Consider the following 26,939-nt stretch of genomic DNA (forward strand, 5'->3'; position numbering starts at 1 on the left):
TTGTAGTTTAAGTAGGTAGATATTAAACTTCACAAAATCTCTTTAATTTCTTTTCTTTGAATATTACAAGGGAGTAAAGCTCAACTGCTGAACAAACATTTAGAGGCGCTACCGGTCATCAAATGGTGAAAAATTGCGAAAATTTAATCATCTAATTTTAATGGTAGAGTCGCGCTGTAATTTTTCATTCTTTTAAATTCATGTTTATTATTGTTTTTTAAGTATTATTACACTTGTTGTATTTTTGTGAATGTATAAATGTTTTCTTGGGGGAGTAAAGTTGTATTATAGTAATTTAAATTATATTACATACATACATAGGTATTTAAGATTCAAATATTACATATATGTCAGTTGCCGTCTAAAATGTCATCTTGAATAAAAGTTAGTTATTATTAAAAAAAAAAAAAAAAAAAAAAAAATAAAATAATATTAAAATTTCTAGTAAGTTATAATTAGATATTTATATTATTTCTAACAACAAACAGTTATTAACAGCGTAATGTTGATATGCAGGTCCAAAACAAAAAGTGCTGTTATATTTTCGTTGTCAGCCGCGGAAGTTTAGTGATTTTAGAATTGTTTGATATTTTTATTTGTGTAATAGAAATATTTATCATTTTGAATGTAAACTATAAGTGGAAGTTTTATTGAAATGTAAGCGTTTAACCATTTTGTATTTTACTTTTTCATACCTACGGCTAAATATACATATATTAATATTTTAAAAAAAAAAAAAAAAAAAAATATTAGAAAAACAAGCTTGTAACTGTAATTGATATAATTGTTATGTAATATTCCATGTAAATGTATATTACTTTTACAATTAAAAAAATGTAATTTAAAAATATATTGAAAATATACAGGCATTAATTGAAATGTTTTGAGTGCGAACAAACACGAGAGGCGCTTATTATTTACTATCATTTCTTAACATGACAGACGAAGTTCTATGGGGGATGTTTTAGGCTTCATTCAGAATCTCGATATCTATGAACAAATTAGTGGTTTCCAATTAGGTAGAAGTTTGTTCCTCTATTTTGAATGTAAGCATTCAGAACGTTAAAATTATTAATCAATCAAAAAAAAAAAAAGTTAACAAACTTTTAACTTTTCCACTAATTTTTTTTTTTTTTTGTTTTATTTCATTTTGGATTTTGATTATCATTCGTCAAGAGAAAATGTGGTTAGAAATCGAAAGTTTATTGATTTATGTTAAATATTCGGCTTCTATGGATACAGCCAATACCGCAAACTGTTGCTAGGATATTCTATTAATTTTAATTGTGTTTTTTTAGTCGCCAGAATGATTGTAAACTTGTTGTAAACTAAAAGTATAGTAGTATAATTTGAAACCACCAATTGAAGTCTACTAATTGCGAGGCCTCTAATTTAATCTTTAAACTTTAACTTTAAACTTTTTTTACTTGCCAGTAATGTCATTTTGGCATTTGGTCAAAAAATAAGTAATCGAACTTTTAAATCTGCCAGTTTAATATTATCCAAAGAGATTATCTTCGGTTATTTTGACAGCAAAATCGTCGATAATAGCGTTTATTCTCAATTAATGGCTCTAGTACAATTCGCCTAATTGTTTTAATTATCGGAACGAATTATTTCTGCGTCAAACCCATTAACGTTCCCGTTAATGAACTGTCTGAAGTTCTACGTGGGTAACATCTCCCGAGAATAGAACTTCCACGACATCGACTTTAAATAAAGTTTGTTTAGTTTAGACGAAACTTAATTGTTATACATCAAACTGAGATGGTTATATTCGGAGATCTTCATAATATGAATAACATTATTATCATATTTTGTACAAGGTGTCTCAGAAAAAAGTGCAAGCCTACTTTAAGACATGATATGTCTGGTCAAAAGAAACATCTTTTCTATTTACCATTCTCGATTTCTGTATGTAGGAATTTTATGAATTATCGATTCTGGACCGTCCTAGAACTTTACAGCCAGCGCATGAACAAATGGAAAGATTGCTTCATATTAACTTCTGCTGCAGTATCACAGTTCTAGAACGATTTAGAATAGGTTATAAGAAAAACCCGAAGTAAGCTATGATATTTACATCTTTAAAGTCCACTTACTCTGACGTCCTTTAATATTAAAACTAGTACTTATAATTCTATTAATCTTAATTTCTAAATGTATTCATGTTAAATAGCAGAGAACATAAAAAAATATTGTTAAAAATGTAACATTTCTTTTATGTTAATAGCGATCCAACAGTTCACGCCTTGCAATACCTGGATACAATAATGATGAAGGATCCAACGCAGAAAAACCACTTCTATCGCAATACTCTCAAAGATGCTCTTCCTTACATTCCTAAGGTAAGTTAAAATATTATTTACAATGGTTTTTATGATTATTTTTATCTTTTAACATGTTAGTTTACAATGAAAATGTAAGCAGCAGCTAGCCTATTTACTTGAATGTTATAAAGCTTTCCAACTCGACTTGTATACAGGGTTGCGAATTCTCTAAGTTCGCTGACGAACACCTTCTAGATTCGTAAATAAAAACCGCTTAAATAAATAAATAAATGCCTTTATTGTCAAAAAAATTTACAATTTGTAGACAAAGGTAAAATAAACAAACAAAGTAAACAAACAAGGTACACAAACAAACAAAAGATAATACAAAACATTATACAAATAACATTATCAGTCTTATTTTTTAAAATAAACATTTATATAAATGTTTACAACGTCAAAGAATAAAAAAAAAATTATATTCAAAAATATTTAGTTAGTTTCTAGTGAATATCAATGACCTCTAAATAAATTTATTTCGGTGTCACTGGTAAATATAGCAATAGCAAACATTAGACCAGTGTTTACAAGTTCAAATTCGATTATCAAAATATAATTCCTTTACGGCGTAGAAAGCCTTGTCTAGTAAATAACAGTTCAATGCTTTGCGAAAAGAAGAAAATTATGTTATGGATTTGATTTCAAATGGCAGGTGATTGTGCATTTTTTTCGAGTTGTATAATATTGAACTTTTAACTAACTCTGAGCGTGGGGTAGGTAGATAAAGATCTTGCTCCACGTTCCTGAGTGGATAAGTGTGAGATGGCCTTTCTTGAGAAGCTGATACATGCTTACGTATTAGGCAAACGGATTCAAATATAAATAAGGAAGGAAGAGTTAATATTTTTAATTTTTTTAAAAAGTCCTGGCAATGAGTTCTGCTGTTTAGTCCCAGTGAATATCGAACAGCTCTCTTCTGGAGCTTGAAAATGCGGTCAAATTGAGTCGCACAACACGTACCCCAGAATGGAAGGGCATACCTGAGGTGCGACTCAAAAAGTGCATAATAAACAGTTCTAGCCACTGACAAAGTTAAGCTCCTTAGAAACAGATCTTAATGCAAAACAGGCAGAGCTCAATTTTTTTGACAAAGCTTCGATATGCATGTCCCATTTCAGAGAATTGTCCACAAGAAGTCCTAAGAATTTTACAGATTTTACGACGTCAATGGTAGTATTGTTAAGTACAAAAGGTTGCAGCGAGTTTTTATACGACAAAGCTTTAGTTTTAGAAATGTTGAGACTCAGGAGGTTCGAATCGCACCAAGATTTAATGGTGAATAAGTCATTTGATATAATCCTATGAAGTGCCGTGACGTCCTTGTTGCTCCAGTAATTAAATCCGCTAAGCGATACTGAAACTGAATTTTGGCGTGTCGCGAATTTTTGTACCTATGTTGGTAAAGCTCTCATAGCGTGATCAGACGGATTTAATGTGACTTCGAAGATTCTAGGCGATTCTGTTCTTAGTAGGCTACCTAGATACTTTAAGAATATATGAAAATTACGTGATATTGATGGAAATTTGGAAAAAAATTGTTCTTTAAAATGCAAATAATAATTTTTGTGTCAAATATATTTATTTATTATTCAAGAACGTAAACTGCTAAAAAAAAGTGGAGCATAGTGCTTCAATAAATGCTTTCCAGCGGGTTCGGTTGTTTGCAATTGGTTTGACATCTCGCCATGATCGGTTTACTGCTTCGATCTCCTTTTTAATTGTCCTTTGCCATGTGTGTCTTGGACGACCAGTTCTTCTACTGCCTTGTGGATTCCACTTAATAGCTCTGCCAGCGATGTTGCCGCTTCGCCTTCATATGAGGCGTCAAGTTGCAAAACCCGCCTTATCCCACAAACGTCCTTTCGAGATAATAAGCAAAAACTGTTTAAGCTAATGTTTGAAGCGTTAATTTACAAAAAACGTGTTCATTTAGTGGAATCATTGTATCTCGTTTTTCTAGAAATAAAAATTAATATTTAATTTCTAAACAGAAAAAACACAAAAATAATTCGGATAAGGCGGGTTTTGTTGCACTAAGATGCATATTGGCTATGAAATGAAGAACGCTGTTATTTTTTATTTAAATTCATATGGGAAATGTCATCGATCGTCATTTCCTAGCCAACTGGATGCCGTTTTTTTTCTATTATACCCTATTTGCATCCTAACTGGATTTATAAAAAAAAATATTTTATTAAAATTAAGTAAGGATTTGAAAAGATGTCAGCAGTAATATTATACTTGTGTAAAAAGCTTATGAAAAAATGCCGAATTTGTAACAATAATGACTGCAGAAGACTGACCGGAAATAGATGGGGCTGCTCCCCTAACATTTTGCGCTGGATGTATACCATGATAGTAAGACCCATGATTACTTATGTAGCAGTTTGCCTGGTACACAAAACTAGAGCAACGGACGGCAAGGCTAAACCTGTGCAAAGTCCAGAGACTAGCATGTGTTTGCATCATAGGAGCCATGAGAACATGTCCAACAGCAGCAGTGGAGGTCATTCTAGATCTAACACCACTGCACATTGTCATTGGTAGATATGCCAATGCGACAATGATTAGAATGGTCACTAGCGGAATCAGCACTGGGAGAATTGTCAGATCAGGGGCTTGGAACACCCTCAAAAGGGAAATACCACTCCTGCAACTCCCAGTGAACGATATGCCAAGAATGTACAACTTTGAGAAACATCTCAATATAGTATTGAGCAATAAAAAAGATTGGAAGAGAGAAACGTCTGCCCAGCAGTTAAAAGACCATACCATAACTTGGTATACTGATGCTTCCAAAACCAATACGGGAACAGGGATCGGAGTGTTTGGGCCGAGAACTAAATACTTCTTATCTTAGATAGAAACTATCGGAAACAAGAAATAGCCATATTATCTGATAGTCAAGCAGCGTTAAAAGCGATCAACTCAGTATCAATCAATTCGAAATTGGTCAAAGAATGTATAGAGAAGCTGAATAAATTAGGCAAAGAAAACAAAGTCCTCCTACTCTGGGTGCCTGCTCAACAAGGGATAGAAGGCAATGAAAAAGCAAATGATCTAGCTAGAAAAGGAGCGAACACTCCACTAACTGGACCAGAACCGTTCTGCATTCCATCCGCAACCTGGAATGGGAATCTTGCAACGGTCTAAGACACTCGAAGAAGTTTCTGAGGGCTTACGATTAAGAAAAATCACAGATCTTCCTGGGTTTAAGCAAGAACAATATTCGGATTGTCACGGGGTTTTTAACAGGACACTGTCTCCTCAGTAGATTGAAACTAAGAAGAAACGGCGAATGCAGATTATGTGGGGAAAATGGGGAAACACCAGTACACCTCATCACTGAGTGCGCCGAGACGACAACCATTCGTGCCATGAACTTTGGTACGACTGATATTGGAGATGGAGAACTAAAACCCTCTATAAAACCGTCCTAGATACTGGCTTTTGTCAAAGCCCTGGGACAGTATGATGAGTTATATCTCAAGAAAGGGGAACACAATAGATATGTAAGGTCGCAGTGATTAACCCCCCTCCCACTCATTCTAAATTCTAAATTCTAAACAATAAAAAGCAAATATAAGTGGCTAAGACAGATTTTGCTGCAGTAACGTAATTTGTAGTGAATTTTATATAGGAATAGGCGACTTTCACTGCAGTTTGGGATTATGTTTATGCAGATTTCAGGGTCCACTATTAATATATGTCATTGGGCCATTTTTTTAAAAAATCGATAAGGCGGATTTTGCAACTTGACGCCTCATATGCGACCAATCCACCTCCATTTCCTCAGTTTGATCTCATTACACACCTGTCTCTGGTTAGTAAGCTCCATAAACCGCTAGCTATTAAATTATTTTTCCCGCTAAACTGAAAAAAAAACGACACATCTTGCGGTAAACCGCTAAGTTGGCAACAGTGCTTAAATAAAACAGTTTATTTTAATTATTTAAACGACACAAGCAGCGTAAAAGTGAGGGGCGCGAGCATCCATATCATCATCATTTTTAGCTTATTCAATCATTTCCAATTATGGTGTAGCCTCCCTCACGTACTCTCTTTCTAGTTGGGTCCAATGTTGTCTATTGTTGGCTATGCGGGCCCAAGTTATCTCTGCTAATTTCTTAATCTCATGGTCCCATCTCAGGTTCGGTCTTCTTCTAGGTCTCTTAATTCCTCGTGGGTACCATGCTGTAATTTTTTTGTCTATCTGTTGTCCGTTCTTCTTGCCAGGTATCCTGCCCATTGCCATTTGAGGGATTCGATTCTGTGGATGATATCTATTATTTGGGTCTTTTGCTGTATCCACTCTATTCTTTTACAATCTCTCTTGGTTATTCCCAGCATATTTCGTTCCGTTGAACGTTGCGCGACCTGCAGTTTCCTTATGATGTCCGTTTTAACTGTCCAGGTTTCGCATGCATAGGTCATGACTGGCAGTGCACATTGGTCAAATGTTTTCTTCTTTAGCATACAGATAAGTATAATTACATGGCAGCATCCAAGTACAAGGTGAAACGGGCTTTACTGTTTTGAAACGTTAGTAATATCAAAAAACAAAAATAAAATATTTTAAATACATTTTTCATTCTCAAAATAAAAACTTCGAGGTATTTTAACTCGGTATATAATATACTCTTAATTTTATTCAACTTAATAGAAAATGACCGTAAAATATAGAGTTCTGTTACGCCATAGAAACTGTTTATCCCAAGCTGGTTTCCCAATTTTAAACTGTTTCCTGCACAATCCAAAACTTAACTATTTAAACCGCATTAATAATGTGTAGCGTTCGTCGGGAATCGACGAACAAAGTGGGAACCAGAGGAACTACTAAAATGGAAACGATAATAAAGTTAAATTCGTCTTTAGTATAAGCTGGGGAAAACAAACGGGAATAGAGTAAATAATTCAAACTTAAGCAATATCTTTAGTTCCCTCATCCGGTTTTAGTGGTAAAGAAGTTCGACAAGAAAACTTTGGGTAGTTCAGATTTTTAGAATCTAATGAAATTAAGTCTGGAATTTATACAGCAATCCTAACTGTTTTACCACAGATTTAAAGTTATCGGTATAATAACAAAAACAAACTAGAAGCATTAAAAAATGTCTATACCTATGTGGCGAATTCATCTCTCCAAAAAATCATATATGGGTCATCCACTGCAAGAAAATCTACAAAATAAAATAGTTATTTTTTGTAAACACTGTTGCGTTAATCCAACGGAAACTACTTGTCAGCATTTAGGTTTACAGATATACAAATTTGCCTAACAGACAAAAAAATGCTTAACGTTTCGGAAAGTTTATCCCTTTCCGTCGTCGGAAGCAAAAAAAAACAAAGAATAAAGAAAAAAACTATTTAAAATATTTAAATTCAACTATTCGAGAACACTTTAGTTTTTTAAAACAGATACGTCTACAAAAACCGTTGACGTTCTGTTAAAATAACATTATATCAAGTTAAACTTCAAAATTAACAATTACTACCTGAAAATACTTAATAAGGTAAAATTACTTAATAAGTTAAAACCGTTCCCAAACTTTCTGTATGATTATTTTTAATTTTGCGTATACTATGTTTATTTATGTCATGTTCTTTAAAATCAAAGAAGCGATTGCCGTACATTACTAGCATCTACAGATGCATGAGAAATACATTTATTTTTATTAGATTGTATTCAAAAAGCCTCTTTAATTTTTCTTATAGAGGCTATCCCTTCTTTCATTATAATTTTGGCGTTATTAAAATTTATTCTGTGCCCTGTGTCCCATGTATGCTGACAAATCTTAGGTTTGTGAAAATCTCCCTTTCTTAAATAATCTTTATGTTCTTTAATTCGAACATTTAAGTGTCTAGATGTTGCACCAATGTAAAATTTATCGCATTCACATGGTATTTTGTATTTTACATTTTTTGTTTGTCGTTCTGTATTTATTAGTTTAGTGTGTGATAAAATGGATCTAAGTGTATTTTGTGTTTTGAAAGATGTTTTTGTTTCGCCGTTTTTTCCGAAACGCCTCGTATGTATGGAGTTGTAAGTTGTTTAATATATTGCGTATTGTTATCATTGTGTCTATGATTTGAGGTTTGTATTTCGTTTAATGTTTTGCCAATAAAATATGGTGGATAGTCGTTTTTTATTAATGTATTTTTTATGTGGTTTAGTGAAATGCCGTCTGAACATATTATTTTTGTCCTATAATATAAACTTTTTATAACACCTTTTTTACACTTATACTGTGATTAGATGTGAAAGAAGAATGATTAGAAGCATTAACTTACAGTTAAACTCTAACAAGGCCATTACAAGTTTTTTTTCAGTGAAATTTTTCGTTCTTTTCCCTTTCACAAACATTTCCATCCCATCAATCCCAACTTTTCGACAAGTTCGATGAGATTTTAACGGCACACGGCAAACTGAGAGGAACTTGAACCAGTAAAAATCGGGAAATATTATAGAATAAAATTGAAGGGTTTTTTTTCGTAGGCATTTTGCCGCTAAGTAGTTTTCGAGGTTCAGATAATTGACTTATTTCTTAGAAATGAAAATATTCGAAAAAATTGATTTTTGCGTGCTTTAAACAGATTTATGGTCCTTAGAATTCCAGCAAATGGGATATATCTATTAAATACCTAAATAAATTTTCTATCCATCGAATATTAACTAAATAACCACTAAAACCCGGGCGGTTTGGCGTTTGGCGCCACATCACACAGTGGGCAACAAAAAAAATTCCAGTTCCTTTCGATTATTTTACTGAAATTTTGGGATACCTAAATATCCAAATTCATTAATAATTTGCTACAAATGTAATTTTTTGATAATTTTCAAATTTGCTGCCAAAACAAAATTATTTTTTTTTTTTGAATAATACTCATTTGCCGATGATGCTAACATTGTTAGCGAAACGCGCATCTAGTGTGAAAGTAAAAATGCTTTGATGTATTGTGATGATTTACTATTTTATTTTGACATATAATGTACCTAAATCCAACCGTTTCCGAGATATCGAGTTTTAGTTTTAAAATGTTAAACATTTTTTTTTAATTTCCACACTTGATATAATCTCATTTTATACATCTATAAATGCTAACTTGAAAACTAATGTAAAATATTATTAAGTACCATAGTTTCCGTAGAATGATATAGCTAAATGAAACCGAACACATCGAAATTAATTAAATTGAATTGTTTAAGTGATATTTTCAAGTCAATAACTCGGAAACGGTTGATTTGAGGTACATTGTCTGTATTTCGATTTTTGCTTAGAAGATAGATTGAAATATTCAATAATATACAGGAGGTTCTATTTAAAAAAAAATAAAACTTTGATGTACCACAACTTTATAACCGACCCCGTATACTTAAATTTATTACTCGCCAATAGGCATTTAAAACTCTTATAACTTTTATATTTAACTTTTTTGCGGTACCTCGTATATTTTATTTAATAATCGATCATTTCCATACATATCAGCGACCCTGTATATTTTTTTCGAGCCCTGGCACCGCAATTGCTTGCCATTTATATACTGAGAAATAGTTTCTCTTCCCAAAAGAACAGCAATCCTGCGCCAACATTCTTGCATTTTTTCTTTGATGCAAGTTTAATTGATTTTGTGGGCCGATTTTGAGGATTTTTAAAGCAATTTGTAAAAAGTTAAATAATTTAGCTATAAATTGCTTAAAAATTTGTGAAAATCGGCCCACTAGAACAAAATATATTAAACTTTAAAATACATAAAAATTTTAAGGTGCCAGTTTGTTGTGCTAGTGAGTATATTACTGAGTAATTTAAAATAATATTTATATGGAATTCAATTGAGTGCGTATATATTACTATACTATATATTTGGAACTAATATATATAATTCTAAATTCTAATATATATAGATCTAAATATATATTTAGAAGCAAATATATTTGAGGGACTTTTTATTTACAGGGAATATTTAGGATAGGAAAATATTAAGAGCCACTTCCTTTTATCTTGTATTAAACAAAGGCAGCTTTAAGTTCGGTCTTAGTCACAAACTTTATCTATAACCTCGATTTTAACCTTCGGTGTTTGTTTTACAAACGATATCCCAGAAGAGTATGTATAATACGCCCACCGTAAGCATATAGATAGTACTTGAAATAAAGATTATTACTTTGTCGACCTAAACCAACAAATAACATCCTCCGACGCATCCCTCGAGACCCACCAACTTCCATCTATTTAAGGAACAATGTTGTTCATAATTACATTCCTGTTTTCGCTTATCGCTTATCGAATATGCTCTGGTAGGCGAGTGCCTATAGCCTATAATAAAAGGAAAATTTCGACATTAATAACGTGTGTCATGCAATATCCCCATCCCTCCTTTTACATCCTTACTATCCCCACCACTTCATCGCTCTCCTCCATCCATTTCGCGGTTGCTTTTAAATCCAATTATAAAGCCATTATATCATTTTTTAATGTAGGTAGCGCTTTCTACACTTAGATGCCAAAAAATTGATTTAAATATGGATATCAACCCATGATTAAACAATACAAGGACATGTAACGCCCATATACGGGCTGCAGCAGAATTTGTGACGCTAACGCCATCATTTTTGAGCCTAAGGATGAGTCAACCTAACCTAACCACCTCATCGAAACACACTTTTTAGCGATTTTTAATAATTTGTTGTGTGTAGTGAACTTTGTAGTAACCTTATTACAATGGTGACGTGTTCAGCTTTCAAGTGTAAAAACCGCAACGAGAAGAAAGAGCCAGGAGTTTTTTAACATTTTAATACCGTTTTTTAGTAATTAATTAGTATGATACCACAGCCTATACCATAGGCGTAATCAAAACATTCATCAAAAATATAAATATCCCTTCAAGCAGCTAAGTTAAGAAAAATATATGGCCACGGCACTGTTTGGAGCCATGGTAACAATTCAGGCTCAGGAGACATGGTTCTGACCTTTGAATAATAAGACTAAGGAAGGAGCATATCAAAAATCTTAGGTACACCGCGATGGGCCTCAAATATGGCCGACTTAAATTCCGGTTTATCAGTGTCGTTCTAATTTTATTTAAAAAATGTAAAACTATGATGTAGGGTAGACGTGGGGTAGACTCAATAATTTGTTGTTTTATTTTACGTTGTGAATAAATGTTGGTAGTTATTAAAATTGTTATAAAATATATAATTCTAATAAAAATAGATAAGTTATAATAAGTATTTATTAACACAAACATCCGATACGCTACTGAAGCATGTAAGTCAAATTAACGTATCTAAATTCTTTGACATCTAATCTTTGACAAGCAATAAATAAAAGCTAAAAATGCAAGAAAAATATATAATTTAGTTAATTTAAGTGAATTTCATAAATGATCGGTTTACTACACGTATGTATATTATATAGTCACTTACTAGCGAAAAGTTGTTCCATTATTTCACTCAATTTTTGCCGAGATCTACCGCACACTACACAACCAACTATTTTAGAATCTTTTTCGATAAATCGCGATAGTGTCACTGTTAATTTAAGTTTTGCCACAATTTCCATCTAGATTTATTACCTTTATACAACTATCAGTAGTAGAATAAATAATAAATAACATAAAATAAGCTTCGTAAAGACTGACAAATCCACAAAATTTCAAATCAAATTCAAATGTGTCAAATGAATCGTCAAACAGAACTGTCCAGGATCCCCACCCTAGAGTGCTTTTATGGTGCTTTTTCCGCCCACCATGCATGAATACATGGTTAGCATTATGCTCCTTCCTTAGTCTTCTTATTCAAAGGTTCTGACAGAAAAATAGTATTTTAGGAAAATTTATTCACGAAATTATTGCATGGGGTGTTTTTTGAACTTAAGGTAAAAAACAACCATTCGATAAACCCTGCATAATACAGTCGAATACTAAAGTAAATATAGTATAAAAAACTGAGGTTAAGAATCAAAGTTGATATATACATCCAAAAAAAAATCCTTATGGATTTTTCGCCACTGCACTGCAAGAAAAATCTACAAAATAAAATAGTTATTTTTTGTAAACACTTCTGCGTTAAACCTAAACGGACGCTGCTTGTCAGAAGTTGTGTTTACGGTAATAAAAATTTGCCTAACAAAGAAAAAAATGCTTAACGTTTCGGAAAGTTTTCTCTTTCCGTCGTCGGAAGCAAAAAAAATATAAAGAATCAAGAAAAAAACTATTTAAAATATTTAAAATTGAACTATTCGAGAACACTTTACTTTTTAAAACAGATACGTCTACAAGAAATCGTTGACGTTCTAGATTTATTACCAAAAACAATAATAATATAGTTATTTTTTTTTTATTTGCCTGTAATATGGCTGCGTTATGTTGATGATATTTTTGTTTTGACGTTTTTTTTTGTTTACAAAAAATAACTATTTTATTTTGTAGATTTTTCTTGCAGTGCAGTGGCGAAAAACCCATAAGGATTTTTTTGGATAGATGAATCCGCCACATAGGTATAGACATTTTTTACAATTCAGGTATGGGCCTCATATATGTCTATTATTTAGAAATTTAGAACGTAAATTTATAAAATTACAACATTCTGAGAACAGTTTATTTTTTCTTTGTAAATGTAGGGATAGTGGGGTAATGCCAAAAGGCCTAAGACTACATATACCTTACACTACACAGAGAAGTATAAACATATTAAATAGGGCTAGTTTAGCACTTTTAAGAGAAAGAATTCAATATCATAGATAATACTCAATAAATTTTATTTCTAACGATATACAGATGATAGTTTCAAACATAGATTTTACACACATTCTAAATAGCGTACACAATAGCTATATGTATCATTCTAATATACAAAAACAAAAACATATTACTAAATTTACACACATGATTAATGAAAGAAATATAAATCAAAACATTACAAATAAACACGAATTTATTAACAAAACCGTAGTTAACCTTTCTAAAAGAGTTTTATCTAATTCTGAAAAATCAGTTTTATCAAAAGGTTTAAATTTTAGCGTAACTGATAAAAACGTTTCAAAATTAGATTTGGCTTCTGCTATTGAAAATATAGCACAAAAGTTACCTTTAGAACACGCGGATGAATATCGTGTTAGGTCAAAAATTATTCTAGAAAGACCTATTAAATTTAAACCTAATATTAATAGAGAAGAAAGGTTAGCTATTAAAAATTTAAAAACAGACAAAACAATTAAAATATTACAAGCAGATAAAGATTTAGACGAATATATAGTTGTTATAGATTTAGACGAATATAATAACAAAATTACAGATCTTATAAATAACGGTAGTTACACAAAACTTTCAAAAGACCCAACACCAACTATTGAAAGAAAAATATACAGAACTTTATACAAATACAAACATGTATTAACAGACTTACAACGAACATTACTAACACCCCATTACAGTAAACCACCTCATTTATACGGTTTACCTAAAATACACAAACAGGGTATACCTTTTAGACCTATTGTCAGTAGTATAAATTCTCCATGCCATCCGTTGGCAAAATTTTTACTAGACATATTAAATCCGATTGCAAATAACACCGATTCATACATTAAAAACACACCACACTTTATAGAAAAAATTTCAAAAATTAATATAACACCTAACAGTTTAATGGTTAGTTTTGACGTTGTTAGTCTTTTCACTAACGTGCCGGTAGATAAATGACTTAAAATAGTTAGGGATAGATTAGAACAAGATACACATTTAATAGATAGAACAAAATTAAACATAGATAGTATTTTGGAATTGTTGACACTTTGTGTTAAAACTACTTATTTCCAATTAAATAATGATTTTTTTCAACAAGATTTCGGTATGGCAATGGGATCACCTCTCTCTCCTTTGTTAAGTAATATTTTTATGGAAGATTTTTGAAAATAATACAATAAATAGTTTTTCAAAAAAGCCTGTAATATGGCTGCGTTATGTTGATGATATTTTTGCAATATGGCAACATAACGTTTCTGAAATAGACATTTTTTTGGAATATATAAATTCTCGCGAACCTACCATAAGATTTACTTTAGAAGTAGAGAGAGGTAATCGTTTGCCGTTTCTTGATGTTTTAGTGTCAAAATTTCAAAATAAGCTAATTTTAGATGTTTACAGAAAACCCACAAACACAGATAGATACTTAAATTTCACATCTAATCACAGGATTTTAACAGAACGTCAACGATTTCTTGTAGACGTATCTGTTTTAAAAAGTAAAGTGTTCTCGAATAGTTCAATTTTAAATATTTTAAATAGTTTTTTTCTTGATTCTTTATATTTTTTTTTGCTTCCGACGACGGAAAGGGAAAACTTTCCGAAACGTTAAGCATTTTTTTCTTTGTTAGGCAAATTTTTATTACTGTAAACACAACTTCTGACAAGCAGCGTCCATTTAGGTTTAACGCAGAAGTGTTTACAAAAAATAACTATTTTATTTTGTAGATTTTTCTTGCAGTGCAGTGGCGAAAAACCCATAAGGATTTTTTTTGGATAGATGAATCCGCCACATAGGTATAGACATTTTTTAATATATACAGTTTGTTGTGTATACAGTCAATACAGTTCTAATCAGTTCAATAAGATCATGAAAATTGGGATAAAAATAAAAAAATAGAAACACTTTAGAGTTGACTAAATTTTTTTCCGTTGCGTTTTTTTGGGCCTGAATGTATTACCCACCAGGAAGATATAGTTACCTCAGTTAAAAATGTATTTTTTATGGATACAATTATTGCATACTATATGTGTGTTATTATGGTTTACAGCTTAAATAATTATTTTCACCTCTTCAAATTAAACGAGTGTTCATAGAATTATTATTATTCTTGGAAATTTCATGTCCCTGAACTTCTTGTATTGACATATATTCTTAAATTAATTTTCTTGGGACATTAGGTTCCGAAAACGCTGAATTATTTTTTCATTTTGTTTAATTAACGTTTCGGCCAATACTACAGCATTTATCAATGTTATATATCACAATAGAATTGACAAAAGTTAATATCCAAAAACAAAACATACAAACTATCACAGCACAATAACATAATATTCACTAAGTTAGAGAACAACAAATTTGTGAAGAAAAATACATTACTTGCAAATACTAATATTGCTTGTTCGTGGCTGTATCGTATTTCAGTAGTATTTTGTATACTTTTTTGTTTTAACATCCGCAATCGAAAGTGTGAATACATAACCTACTTCCTTTTCAATTACCTACAAAATTATAGAAACTATTTCAGATAAAGCAAATATCCGTTTTGTACAAATAAATGTACTAATATTAAAGCGGAAATTACCGAATTTATCCATACTCACGTGTGGGTCGGGCATCCCTCAGCTGCTTACTTCAAGAATTTTAATATATTAGTTTTTTTTAAGATAAAAATCAATAGCAGACGTTGCGTTGGTGAGAGAGCCTTATAAAATTGGAATATATAGGATTATATAGGAAGGACGAGGAGAAAAATATCAGGAAAGCTTTGGGTGAAATATAGGCGCTATTGGGCACAAAGCAAATCGGAATTATGTATTGTCCATATTCAAACAGCATCAAAACTCGTGCGTTGTTGATAACATTATTCCTGAATTTAGACATTTATTTCTGATTTACACTGAATTTAGACGATTACAACTTTATCAGAGCAAATGTAATTCCACAAAACTTGCTGGGGTACCTGTAAAAATAGTATACCGAGTGGTGCATCATCGTTCAAATCGTAATTAGTTTTTTTAAAGTGCGTAAAGCGTATGCTGAATACACATGCTAAATTTTGACAGTTTTTAGCAAGCCGATTTTACCTGATTTAAGAAAAACCGCATCTATTTTTAAAATTAAAACTAAATAGGTAACAATGCAAAACCAGGCAAATGCCAACATATCTTAAGTTATCAAAATATGCTTTTGCTAACGTAAAATTATATTTTCTATACGTTAAAGTTCACTTACAGAGTCAAGTTAAACAAAAATAAAATAACTGAAGTTGAATATTGCTGATATTAATTATATAAAAATAAAAAAAATTCTAAGCTACACTAAATTTTATATTGTTTAAGTAGTTTTTTTTCTCTGTAAATGTAACCTTGAAAAAGACGAGAATATAATTTCAATACTCGTATTAAAAGTAAATAATGGAAAATAAATTTCTTGCAGTTTTTAGGTATATAATAAAAGTAAAGTAAGTAATTAATTGTCAAGTAAAAACTAAGAATCAAGAATGTAAAAATTATAATTTATATGGATACGAATAACATTTTATATGTAATAATATTGTTAACAAAATTACAAAGTTACAAAGTAGCTGATACTCTGTCGTTGTGCACAAACATCTTGATATTTTAAATTAAAATTGTATATCTTGGTATATCTCTTAACATGTTTTTATCTCTGTAATTACAGTCTTTAAAAACACGAGAATATACGTTGAAACGCAGGCAATTTTTTTTAAAGGGTTTTTCATTTCATGGTCCTAAATCTGACAACGGCATTTACTATATAACATAAGGACTCAAAGATACTACATTATCACAATAAATATTTTCAGTAGGGTACCCCGTGGCGTAGAGATACAGCTCTCGTTTAAGGCTTGTAGTTTAGAATCCTGCAACCGGCATTCCATCAGCCATCTATTTTTATTAAGAAAAATATTTTGAGTATTTTGGTCGACTTAGCCTTAAATGAGTACTTGGGATTCATATAACCTAGCCACATAACTTTCCTTCTATAACGAACGGCTTAAATATATCAATCCGTACCTTGCTACTCCCAAGGCGTGTAAACGCTGTATATGGGAAACTATTATTATTAAATACAGGGCATATGTAGCTTCTACAATAAAAAACTTAATAGAGGTAATTTTGTTTAAGTGTAAACCTAAAGTATGTACGAGGATGTATTTCAAGAAAATATTTTAACTTCTATAGGGTGGCTCAAAAAAGTGAGTGGATTAGGATGATTTTTTTTAAATGGAACCCCCTGTTTATTATTGCATTTTTGGCTTCCTTTCGAATCACTTTACATAATCTTAAGATATGAGTAAATATGTTTCGATAGTTTCAGAGATATTAATAAATAAATAAAAAATATATATTTTTCAGCCTTTCTTAAAGGAATTATTAAAAATACAAGATCTGTCCTGAAATGAAAACTATATTAGGTATTTACTTTAAATAGTCTGTACTTACTTTACTATAAATATGGTAATCGTAAATCATACAGGATATTCAAAATTCTACGCCAAACTTCATAAAATATAAAACAATTTTTCTTCTTTTTTTTAAATGGATATTATGATGTATATTATTTTTTCAATAGATGGAAAATATAAAAAACGAACATTTTTTGCATTTAGAGTATTTCAAAATATTTAACGGTTTCGCAGATATTCGTGGTTTTATATTTCATATGGCATTTTCCATAGTAAATTTTTATCAAAGCCACTCAATAATTTTTCTCTCGTATTTTATCGTTGAAAAAGCCATATGAAATAATACTGCGTATATCTGCGAAAGCATTAAAAAAATTTAAATACTTTAAATACAAAAATTGTTAATTTTGTAACTCTCCATCTAATAAAAAATAGTATAGAGGGTGTTCCATTTAAAAAAACACGGAAAAATTATTTTACACGCTGTATGATTTACGATTACGATATTTATAGCAAACTAAGTACGAACCATCTAAAGCAAATATTTAATATTTACTTTAGTTATATTTTATTTTTTATTAGTTTACATTTAGTTTTTATTTCAGGACAGTTCTATTTTTAATAACTTTTTTAAGAAAAGCTGAAAAATACGCATTTCTTATTTATTTATTATATCTCCAAAACTATCGAAACATATTTACTCATATTTGAGGATTATGTAAAGTGATCTGAAAGAAAGCAAAAATGCAATAATATACAGAGTTCCATTTAAAAAAAATCATCCCAATCCACTCAATTTTTGAGCCACCCTATAGAAATTAAAATATTTTCCTGAAATAGATCTTTGTATATACTTTAGGTTTGCACTTAAACAAAATTTTCAAGTTTTTTATTCTAGGAGCTACAGATGCCCGACGCACTATTGCCGGGCCCTGTATATTCAGTTAAAAAAGTATGACCCATTCCACATAAGAACAATAAAACACAATAGAAAGACTCAACAAAATTAGTGTAATAACACTCGTATTAAAAGTAAAATAATTAATTGTCAAGGAAAAACTGCAGTAAAGAATGTAAAAATCATAATTTATATGGATACGAATCGCATTTTATATGTAAAAATATTGTTTACATAATTACAAAGTTGCGCTCCCAGTATAAGATGTTATTATATTGTACAGAAATTGAATTTTAAAATACGTATCTTCTACAAAAAAGTAAAAAGAAATGCATCCATTTCATCTATATTTCTACATCATCTCTAGTATGTTTTCCATTAGCAATCTCGTATTATAACGTTATTTTCTCTCAAACTCTTTAAAATAGGAGTTGACATAAACCTACATAAAAGTATATCGACAGCAATAACACATGTCGTATACTGCCTATCTATTTATATTAAGTGTTGATATTGAATTTCGTCTACGTACGCTTCTGAAACTATAATTCTCAAGCCTCGATATTAAATTACAGCGATGTGCGCTCTTGTAGCGAAAATTCCATTTAACCTATAGTTTTAGGAACTACTCCAAAGAACTATTATTATCGGTAAAATATATTCTAGCATTTAAGGAGAGGTATGTGAATTTAGATAACATCCTTGCATATTAATAAAGTAGTTTTAGGATAAGGGCAGAATGGACAAACATGAAATATTTTTTAGGATATTTAAATAATACCACAATAACACCTTAAGAATAAAAATATAATATAACGTCTATCACATATTAGACCACATCACACAATATAAATATTTAAGAGTCCATTTCACCAGTCCGAAAACGTAGTAAAATAAGCGTTCGGCATTTAACGTTTTATGTAAAACTGGCTAGGTATTTTTACACAAATGGAGAAGGAAATTAAAAATAAAGGATTATACTATATCCGTATTGTAGCACATTTTTAGACAACTTCTTTATTTTCAAGATTTTGAAGGTCAAACATCAACAAAATATTCCTTATGTTTGGACTAAATTTTCTCGGAAATAAAGACATAATTTAAAATTCCGTTACAATACGGAAACAGATTGAAGTTTTGTGATTACAGTGATATATAATTTATTTGGTTTTGTAACAAATTGCTCGCTACTTTATGGCAAATGCTGAAGCTCTGCAAACCTTAATCAAGCCTTAATGAAAGCACGTCTGTTCAGAATCTGAAATATAATATATATTTCCTTCTGCCACACACCCGCTTTACCCGACCTCTGAAAGCGACCCGAAAGTACAGCGTAATAGACTCTTAAAATAATTAATTAAAGAAACGCCAAAAGAAAAGACCAATCATAATACATAATTTATCTGGATATGATTAAGATTTTCTATACAACCCCAGAATTAATACTAAAATATCATTTAAAATAAGAGAATGTAAATATAATTGTCATTCGACACAAATTTACTATAATTTTATATAATTATAAACCTAACTATAAAAATTAAAGATATTAATATCTTAAACCATATAAAAAATTTAATGGGAAAACCCCAATTAAATCCAAAATGGAACAATTTGTACACACTTTCTTTATACTAATAATAATTAATTCTTAATACATATTTTTGAAGTGAAACTTCTTTACGCGTGCTGGGAGTAAAAATTCAAGGCTGTGACACGACACGACACGACACGACACACTAGAGGAAAACTGGTAAGGGCAGCCTAAGCCTGAGAAAAATCGTCCGTTTTAAATGAAATTTCGTATGTCGATAGATTGGACCAAGGCCAACTTGACTGTGTACGACACGTGTCACTGTGACAGTTAGTTTTGACGTAAGAAACGTCAAAAATTGATGTCGGCTGATCATGACCAAATTTGGTGGGTAGGTTATGTGAGTGGTCCCAACCTGCAAAGTTGGATAGGACGTTATGTTTACATCTTCATCAGGGTAGGACTAAGGATTTGATATTGAAGGAAAATGTGGTCCGATTTCGGCATAATTGAGAACGGGCTACAGGATGACGCACTCGACGTTGCGAACCAGTGCCTTCGACGAAATCATCAGGATTTTTCTTAATTATACGTCGACTGGAACCAAACTCGGCACGTGGATAGAAATACCCGAATGCAGTCCTTAGATGGACATACAGAATGACGGAGAGACGATTATTTTAATACAAATTTTGTGAAAGTGAATCAAATTATTTAGTAATTTTTAATTTATTACTTTTTCAACATGTCAAATTACCCTTTTTCAAACATGTCCTTCAAATTCTTCAATTTAATAGCTTTTAGTAAGAAGTTTCACTTCAAATATGTGCACTTAGTGCACACTCATTTTTTTAAATTTTTACTGTTGTTAATATGATCTTTTTTAATATGCCTAACTGTTTGAGATACTGTCGATCATTATGCCAATGTTTCTTTTACTATCAGCTGTATGAAACAATATACTATTTTGTACGACTAGCCTAGAAAATGCAGTTTGACACACGGAAAACTCGATCTGAAATTGGCGTTTTGCAAACTGTTGTGTGCTGAGGATTTAGCGCACGACATGTGTCATTTTGCACACGACATGTGCCAATTTTGACCTTTTTAACCTCCAATGTTTAGCTGAAACGCCTAACGCAACGCAGCTGTCAGAAAAGTGTCATCATTACATCGCAAATTATTTCACAAAACTGGCAAAAACTGAGTGAGTATGCTAATTTGTAGTCGTAGAAAAAATAACGTAAAAAACTCGTTCGAAAACTTCTTTGTACACTCGTTCGATTTGTGGCTCTTGCCTGCGGCTCGAGCCAACAAACTGTCGAACTAGTGTGCACAACGTCGTTTTCGAAACTCGTTGTTTAATATACTATAGTCGTACTTTTAACTCCTTTTTTAAGATGCCTAACTGTTGGAGATATTGACGATCATTACGCCAATGTTTCTCCTACTAACAGATGTGTGAAATATACTATAGTCATTGTTTTTACACAAAACATTACACTTCTATTATTTACATTTTTCTAATATAACATGGTTTAAATGCTTAAATATTTTCTTTTTTCCAAACTATATAATTTGTGAAATTACCAAAATTATAGAAATACTACATGGCAATAATCTATTTTTTCAATATTTGTATCCCGGCTAGAATGAACTACAGCCATAGCACAAAGAAGATAATTAAAAGGTCTATGGAAATTAAATCAAAACAAAGGTAGTTGTTTTCAAATGCTTCCATAGATTTATGCAGTACTTGTTGGCCCCTATTTAATTAAAGATAAACATCCGACATGAATGAAATTAAGTGTTTAGGGACAATAAGGTAATCTAATTTTTATTCTAAATATTAGGGTTTTATTATTTATTTTTAATTAAAATTAATATAAGAAATAAGAATATATTATTTACAAACTAAACAGGCCCATTACATGCTAATTCTTTAAAAATATGACAATTACATATAGGGGTTGTTACAAAAAGCATGTTCCATGTGGGGAGATTCCCCACGTAAAAATAAGATTTATTTTGTATAACATAGATCCGATTCTGCTTTGTTTCGTAACTACAGGGTGTTAAAGTCTTAATATTATATCGATTTATTATAGTTTTCTTGCAAGTACTTTTAGCGTTTCGAATAAAATTTTGAGGGTAAAGTTACTATAAATTCGACATACTTTAAAGATAAAAAAGTGTCGACATATTAATCAGGGATGTGCATATGGGTTATCAATGGAATATTTTTCTAAAAAAAGCATGTACGCCACTGACTTTTTTTTTCTTTTGTTAGCAGAATAGCATAAGCAGCTTAATGCCGATTAAAAGTTCTCTCGTGATATTTTCTCGAGTTCGGCCTCCTTGATGAGATAAACGCAATTTTATTAAGTTGTCTTGATCCAAGTCTAATAGCAACCTTTAAAAAAAATTAATATCATTAACTTGCGAAAGTTTTAAATAAGTATTCGTTGATTTCCCATCAAATGCATAGTTTTAGAGTTACAGGATGTTAAAAGCTTATAAAATTAGTTTTTTTGTGAATTATCTTAAATACCATTATTTTTTTATTTGAACTGTAGGTTGGACTAATAGTAATAATAACTCAAGTAATAATAACTCGCTCAAGGTAAAAGCTTACAGCACAAAGATATTAAAGGTAAAATTATCTTTATATATATTAGCAGACTGACGACTATACTTAAGTCTAAATTAAACGGAAAAAACACATTTACGGCTATCAACAGCTACGCAATTCTGATAATCTCATATACTTTTGGGACTATAAAATGGACGAAAACTGAACTTGAAAATATCCAGATCAAAACGCAAACCGCAAACAAAACAAAATTTAGGATGCATTATCCTAAGGCAGCAGTTGTGAGATTACCCCATGCAATAAAGGTGGGAGAGGTCTAATTGATTAAAAGTTTCTACACGCCAAACAAATCTATGGTCTTCAAGAATACTTTCTGCACCAGGTAGCAGATCTTCACCGAGCAGTAGTGAGAGCAGATTATAAACACACCCCTTTAGATCTTCAACATGCCGTTGACATCAGGCTCCCATCGGATGTAATCTACGAAAGAGAAAGTCGAGGAGTGGACTCGAACGGTACTGCATGGGAGATTTCCGCATGAGCTTAACCAAAATTATGTAGATCAAGATGCGTCGAACAAATGATTATCTCAAGCGGACTTGTTGAGATAAAACAAAGCAGAATTGGCATTATTGTCATGCCATAAATCTTATTTTTTACTTGAGGAATCTCCCCATGATATGTAGCACATGTTTTTTGAAACACCCTGTATAAATATAGTTTTAGATAAGCAAAGACCATATCGATGTGTAGAAAATACCAATGTTGAATATCAAAAATTAGTTCTAGAATCTAACAAAGAATGGTTTATGCATCTAATTTTCAAATACAAGACAATAAAAATAGAAACTAAAAGAATTTTGGACTTCCATTGTCTTTATTAATTTTGTCATTTTTCAACATAGTATTTCGCGGTCAGAAGTATCACTCACCGTTATCAAGTGTGTAATCTAAATCCTAAAACTACTAGAGCCGAGCATTCACCCGTGAATAAGTTGGGTGCAGTCAAGCATGTAATAATACACTGAGCACTGAAGCTTTTTATAAGTGGTTTCCATATTGTCGAAGTTTCCATACTTGGATTACTAAAAGATTTTTTAATGCTAGATATAAACATTTAAATTAATGCTTAAATTTGTGCTTTTTCCAATGGAGTTCTTTGTGGACAACCCGGGCTTCCGACCATTTTATGTTGAAAGATATTAATTGCAAGATATTAATTAGCGATGGGAACTATCGAATGAATTAAACTATCGAATGGTTACTGAATGAATGATTTCAACTATCGAATGGTTTTATTCGAATAAAATCATTTATTCATTTGTATACTAAAGCATATGTGACAACCTCGCCGTGCGACTAAATGGTTATCGTTGAGCCACGACTATCGAATGCTTTTGATAAATGAAATTTAGTATTCGTTTGATTTTTGTGTGCGTCAGTGCATTATTAGTTCTTCCAAATTTTTATAATTTCACCTTATAAATACTGTCCTATAAAATATTTAAAATACTAAAATAGTAGTTTTTTTTTAATTGACGATTGTGTGCGTGTGCAGGTGTCAAAATTTTTCCGAAAATTTGTGTGATTTTCCGTAGCCCGATCTTTCAATTATATTTTATATGGTATATCTATATGGTCTATTTTTTAATGGGAAATTTTGAGAAGTAGCAATTTTAAGAGGATAAGATGAACTTAGAATTAATTTTAAAAAATACATATTTGTATTTTAGATGTTTTAATAATATGAATTAGTTGAACTTAATAATCATATTTAAGTAATCTGGTTAAGTAAATGGTTATCGAACTCAAACTATGGGGTGAGAAAATTAAATTTTTGCTACTACGTAAAATAATGTTTATATTAAATTATTTTAAATTTTGTTGTTAATAGGTATAACAAATTATTACTGATATTATTATTTTTATTAAACCAGTCTTTGCTTAAAAACATTAAAAATCATTTTCCTACATCCAAAATAACAAGTATTATTGCAGTGTAACAAGAGAATATTACTAAAAAAAATGCAAAATATATATAGACATAATATCCCTAACTAACTAAAGCCAAACAATAATATTCTTTGCTAATATCAACTAATACCAATATATGGCAACAGCGCCCTTCATAATATATTTTCTGTGTAAATACTAGCACCTCAATAAAAAAAATAATGTGTCCTTATCTTTATATGACTCCGCAAAAAATCAAAGATGCCGGCTTCTTTCATAGCAATGCCACCGACCGCTGTCGGGTTTCTCGGAAAGAAACCTACGTCGCCGGGCGACAAGTAAAATCCAGTTAATATTTTATTATAATCGATCCTGACGAATAAATGAATTTCATAAATGAATGAATTTTATAAATGAATGGTTTTTGCCTCCGAATTACTAGAATACAATATTTCAAGGCAGATGACGCATCTATTCGATAACTTTTATTCGAATAGTTTTCAACGAATGTTTTTTTACTAGCTATCGAATTATTCGAATGATTTGCAACTATCGAATGTTTCGATAGTATTCATTCGATAGTTCCCACTACTAATATTAATTGCGCAACTTAATTGTTTCACCCGTTTGCATATGTTTTTTATGTTCGTCAAGTTGTATATGTAGAGGACACTTTGTCTCTCCAATATATGACTCATCGCATTCCTGGCGCTGGTACCTGGTAGATGCACTCTTTCTCTTGCTTTGGTTTTGTTTTTGTTAGGACGCTTCCTACAGTAGCCCCAGACTTAAAACCAGTTTTAATTTTATACTGCTTCGCTATTCGCCTGTCTTCTCCGATGTTCCTTTGCATATGGAATCGTCAAGAGAAAGAATGAGCATCCTCTGCAAAATTCCTCGACAATCTTATATCCAGTCGCAAGTCTGACTGAGGAATAGTTAATTAGTTAACCTCCATTCTAAGACATCTTTTCATCTAACTAACGAGTAGTACTCGTTAGTAGATTTTGAAGCTCTTGTTACAAAAAAGGGAAGTAATTTAATATTTAAGTATCTGATTATTTTAAATATTTTGAAGAAAATGATCTACGAAAACCGAATATAGAGAGTACTTAAGACATATTTTTGTTACAGAAATTATGGTATCAACATGTATGGCCCTCACTTCAACAAGAAATGCGATCTCAAGAGGTACTAGCTTCGGTACTTCAGCCAGTGCTGTTCTTAGTGCAAGAATCCACCGTGGAAGAATACGAATCCATCATTTTACCGTCACTTAGGACTGTATTTCAAGCACCTAAAACCGTACAAGCTGCGGTAACTATTCTGGAAAATCTCCATATTATTCTGGAGAAAACGTCAAGAGAAGATATCAAGACGGAGGTGCTGCCCATGTTGTACAATGCGTTAGATGGTACTACAATACAAGTACAGGTAATTCAACTTAACTTTTGTATTGTTGGCACAATAATTTCTTTACTTCAGTTGAATTTGAGAACAGTTTGATTCGTAAAATCTGTTCTAAGCCACTTTATTTTGCTTTGTGTGTTTTTCTGGTTTATTATTGAATTTTTCTTGCTTTTACTATTTTTTTTTTATTTCTTAAATATGGAACAATCAAAAATGATTCAAACATTTCGCTATTCTGATTCAGTTGGGTAAATCCGGAATTTTAAAACAGTATACATCAAGGGTACGGAGTTAACATCAAGCTTTATGGACCAGGTTCCAGTTCTGCAGGATCTATGTCATTCTAACCTTTAATTTTAATTTAACTAAGTTTTGTTTTGCATTTGCAAGTCCGTCAGGGAAATCTGATTGTTGCGTATTGCCAATCCCTTGTCACCTGATATTAGCTGTGCTATTTATTTTGTAGAAGAACATTAAAAAAACCCCTGCTGACGAGAACTCGCCACCAAGTTTCGATGCCGTCCCTGAACTTAGTTTAGCTCAATCCGAGGTATCTAGTTTCCCCTCCTTAGAGCCTAGGTTAGAGAGAAGAAATCGTCGGTTGGATTATCGACATTTACCTAGAAATTATGCTGTTTTGGATAAAACTCATAGTTCTATAAGGTCTTGTACCTCACCACCTTCTCCATCAAATTCGAATGTACCTAGAAATTATGCTGTTTTGGAGAAAGCTCATAGTTCTATAAGGTCTTGTACCTCACCACCTTCTATATCAAATTCGAATGTAACCCAAACGTATCTTAACTCGTCTATTAGACGTCGAACCGTAAAGCCAAAGACTTGTAGACTTAGTTGTTGCGCTTAATAATGGTTATTATACCGACTTTATTAAACTTACCTACTTTACTACAGAATCTAAACATATTTCACACAAATCTAACAAAAGGAAGATTTGATTTGTACTTATTTTCATTTAAGTTTTCTATTCATTTATTTAGGTTTTAAGAATTTGAATTTTGTACTCTGTACTATTATTATTTTTAGAAGA

General features: G+C 31.3%; 1 protein-coding gene across 1 annotated transcript in view; it reads left to right on the forward strand.

Annotated features, from left to right (window-relative positions):
• Positions 1–2,233: 2,233 nt before the first annotated feature.
• Positions 2,234–26,939, forward strand: part of LOC115887503 (SCY1-like protein 2) — a gene marked incomplete at its 5' end in the record, with an annotated part of 80,468 nt that continues 55,762 nt past the window's right edge. The window contains 2 exon segments of the mRNA XM_030906965.1: positions 2,234–2,348; positions 25,616–25,915. Coding sequence (XP_030762825.1) covers positions 2,234–2,348; positions 25,616–25,915 — 415 coding nt within the window.

The sequence above is a fragment of the Sitophilus oryzae genome, unplaced genomic scaffold (assembly GCF_002938485.1).
Source record: "Sitophilus oryzae breed Bouriz unplaced genomic scaffold, Soryzae_2.0 scaffold_576_pilon_pilon, whole genome shotgun sequence".
NCBI lineage: Eukaryota > Metazoa > Arthropoda > Insecta > Coleoptera > Curculionidae > Sitophilus > Sitophilus oryzae.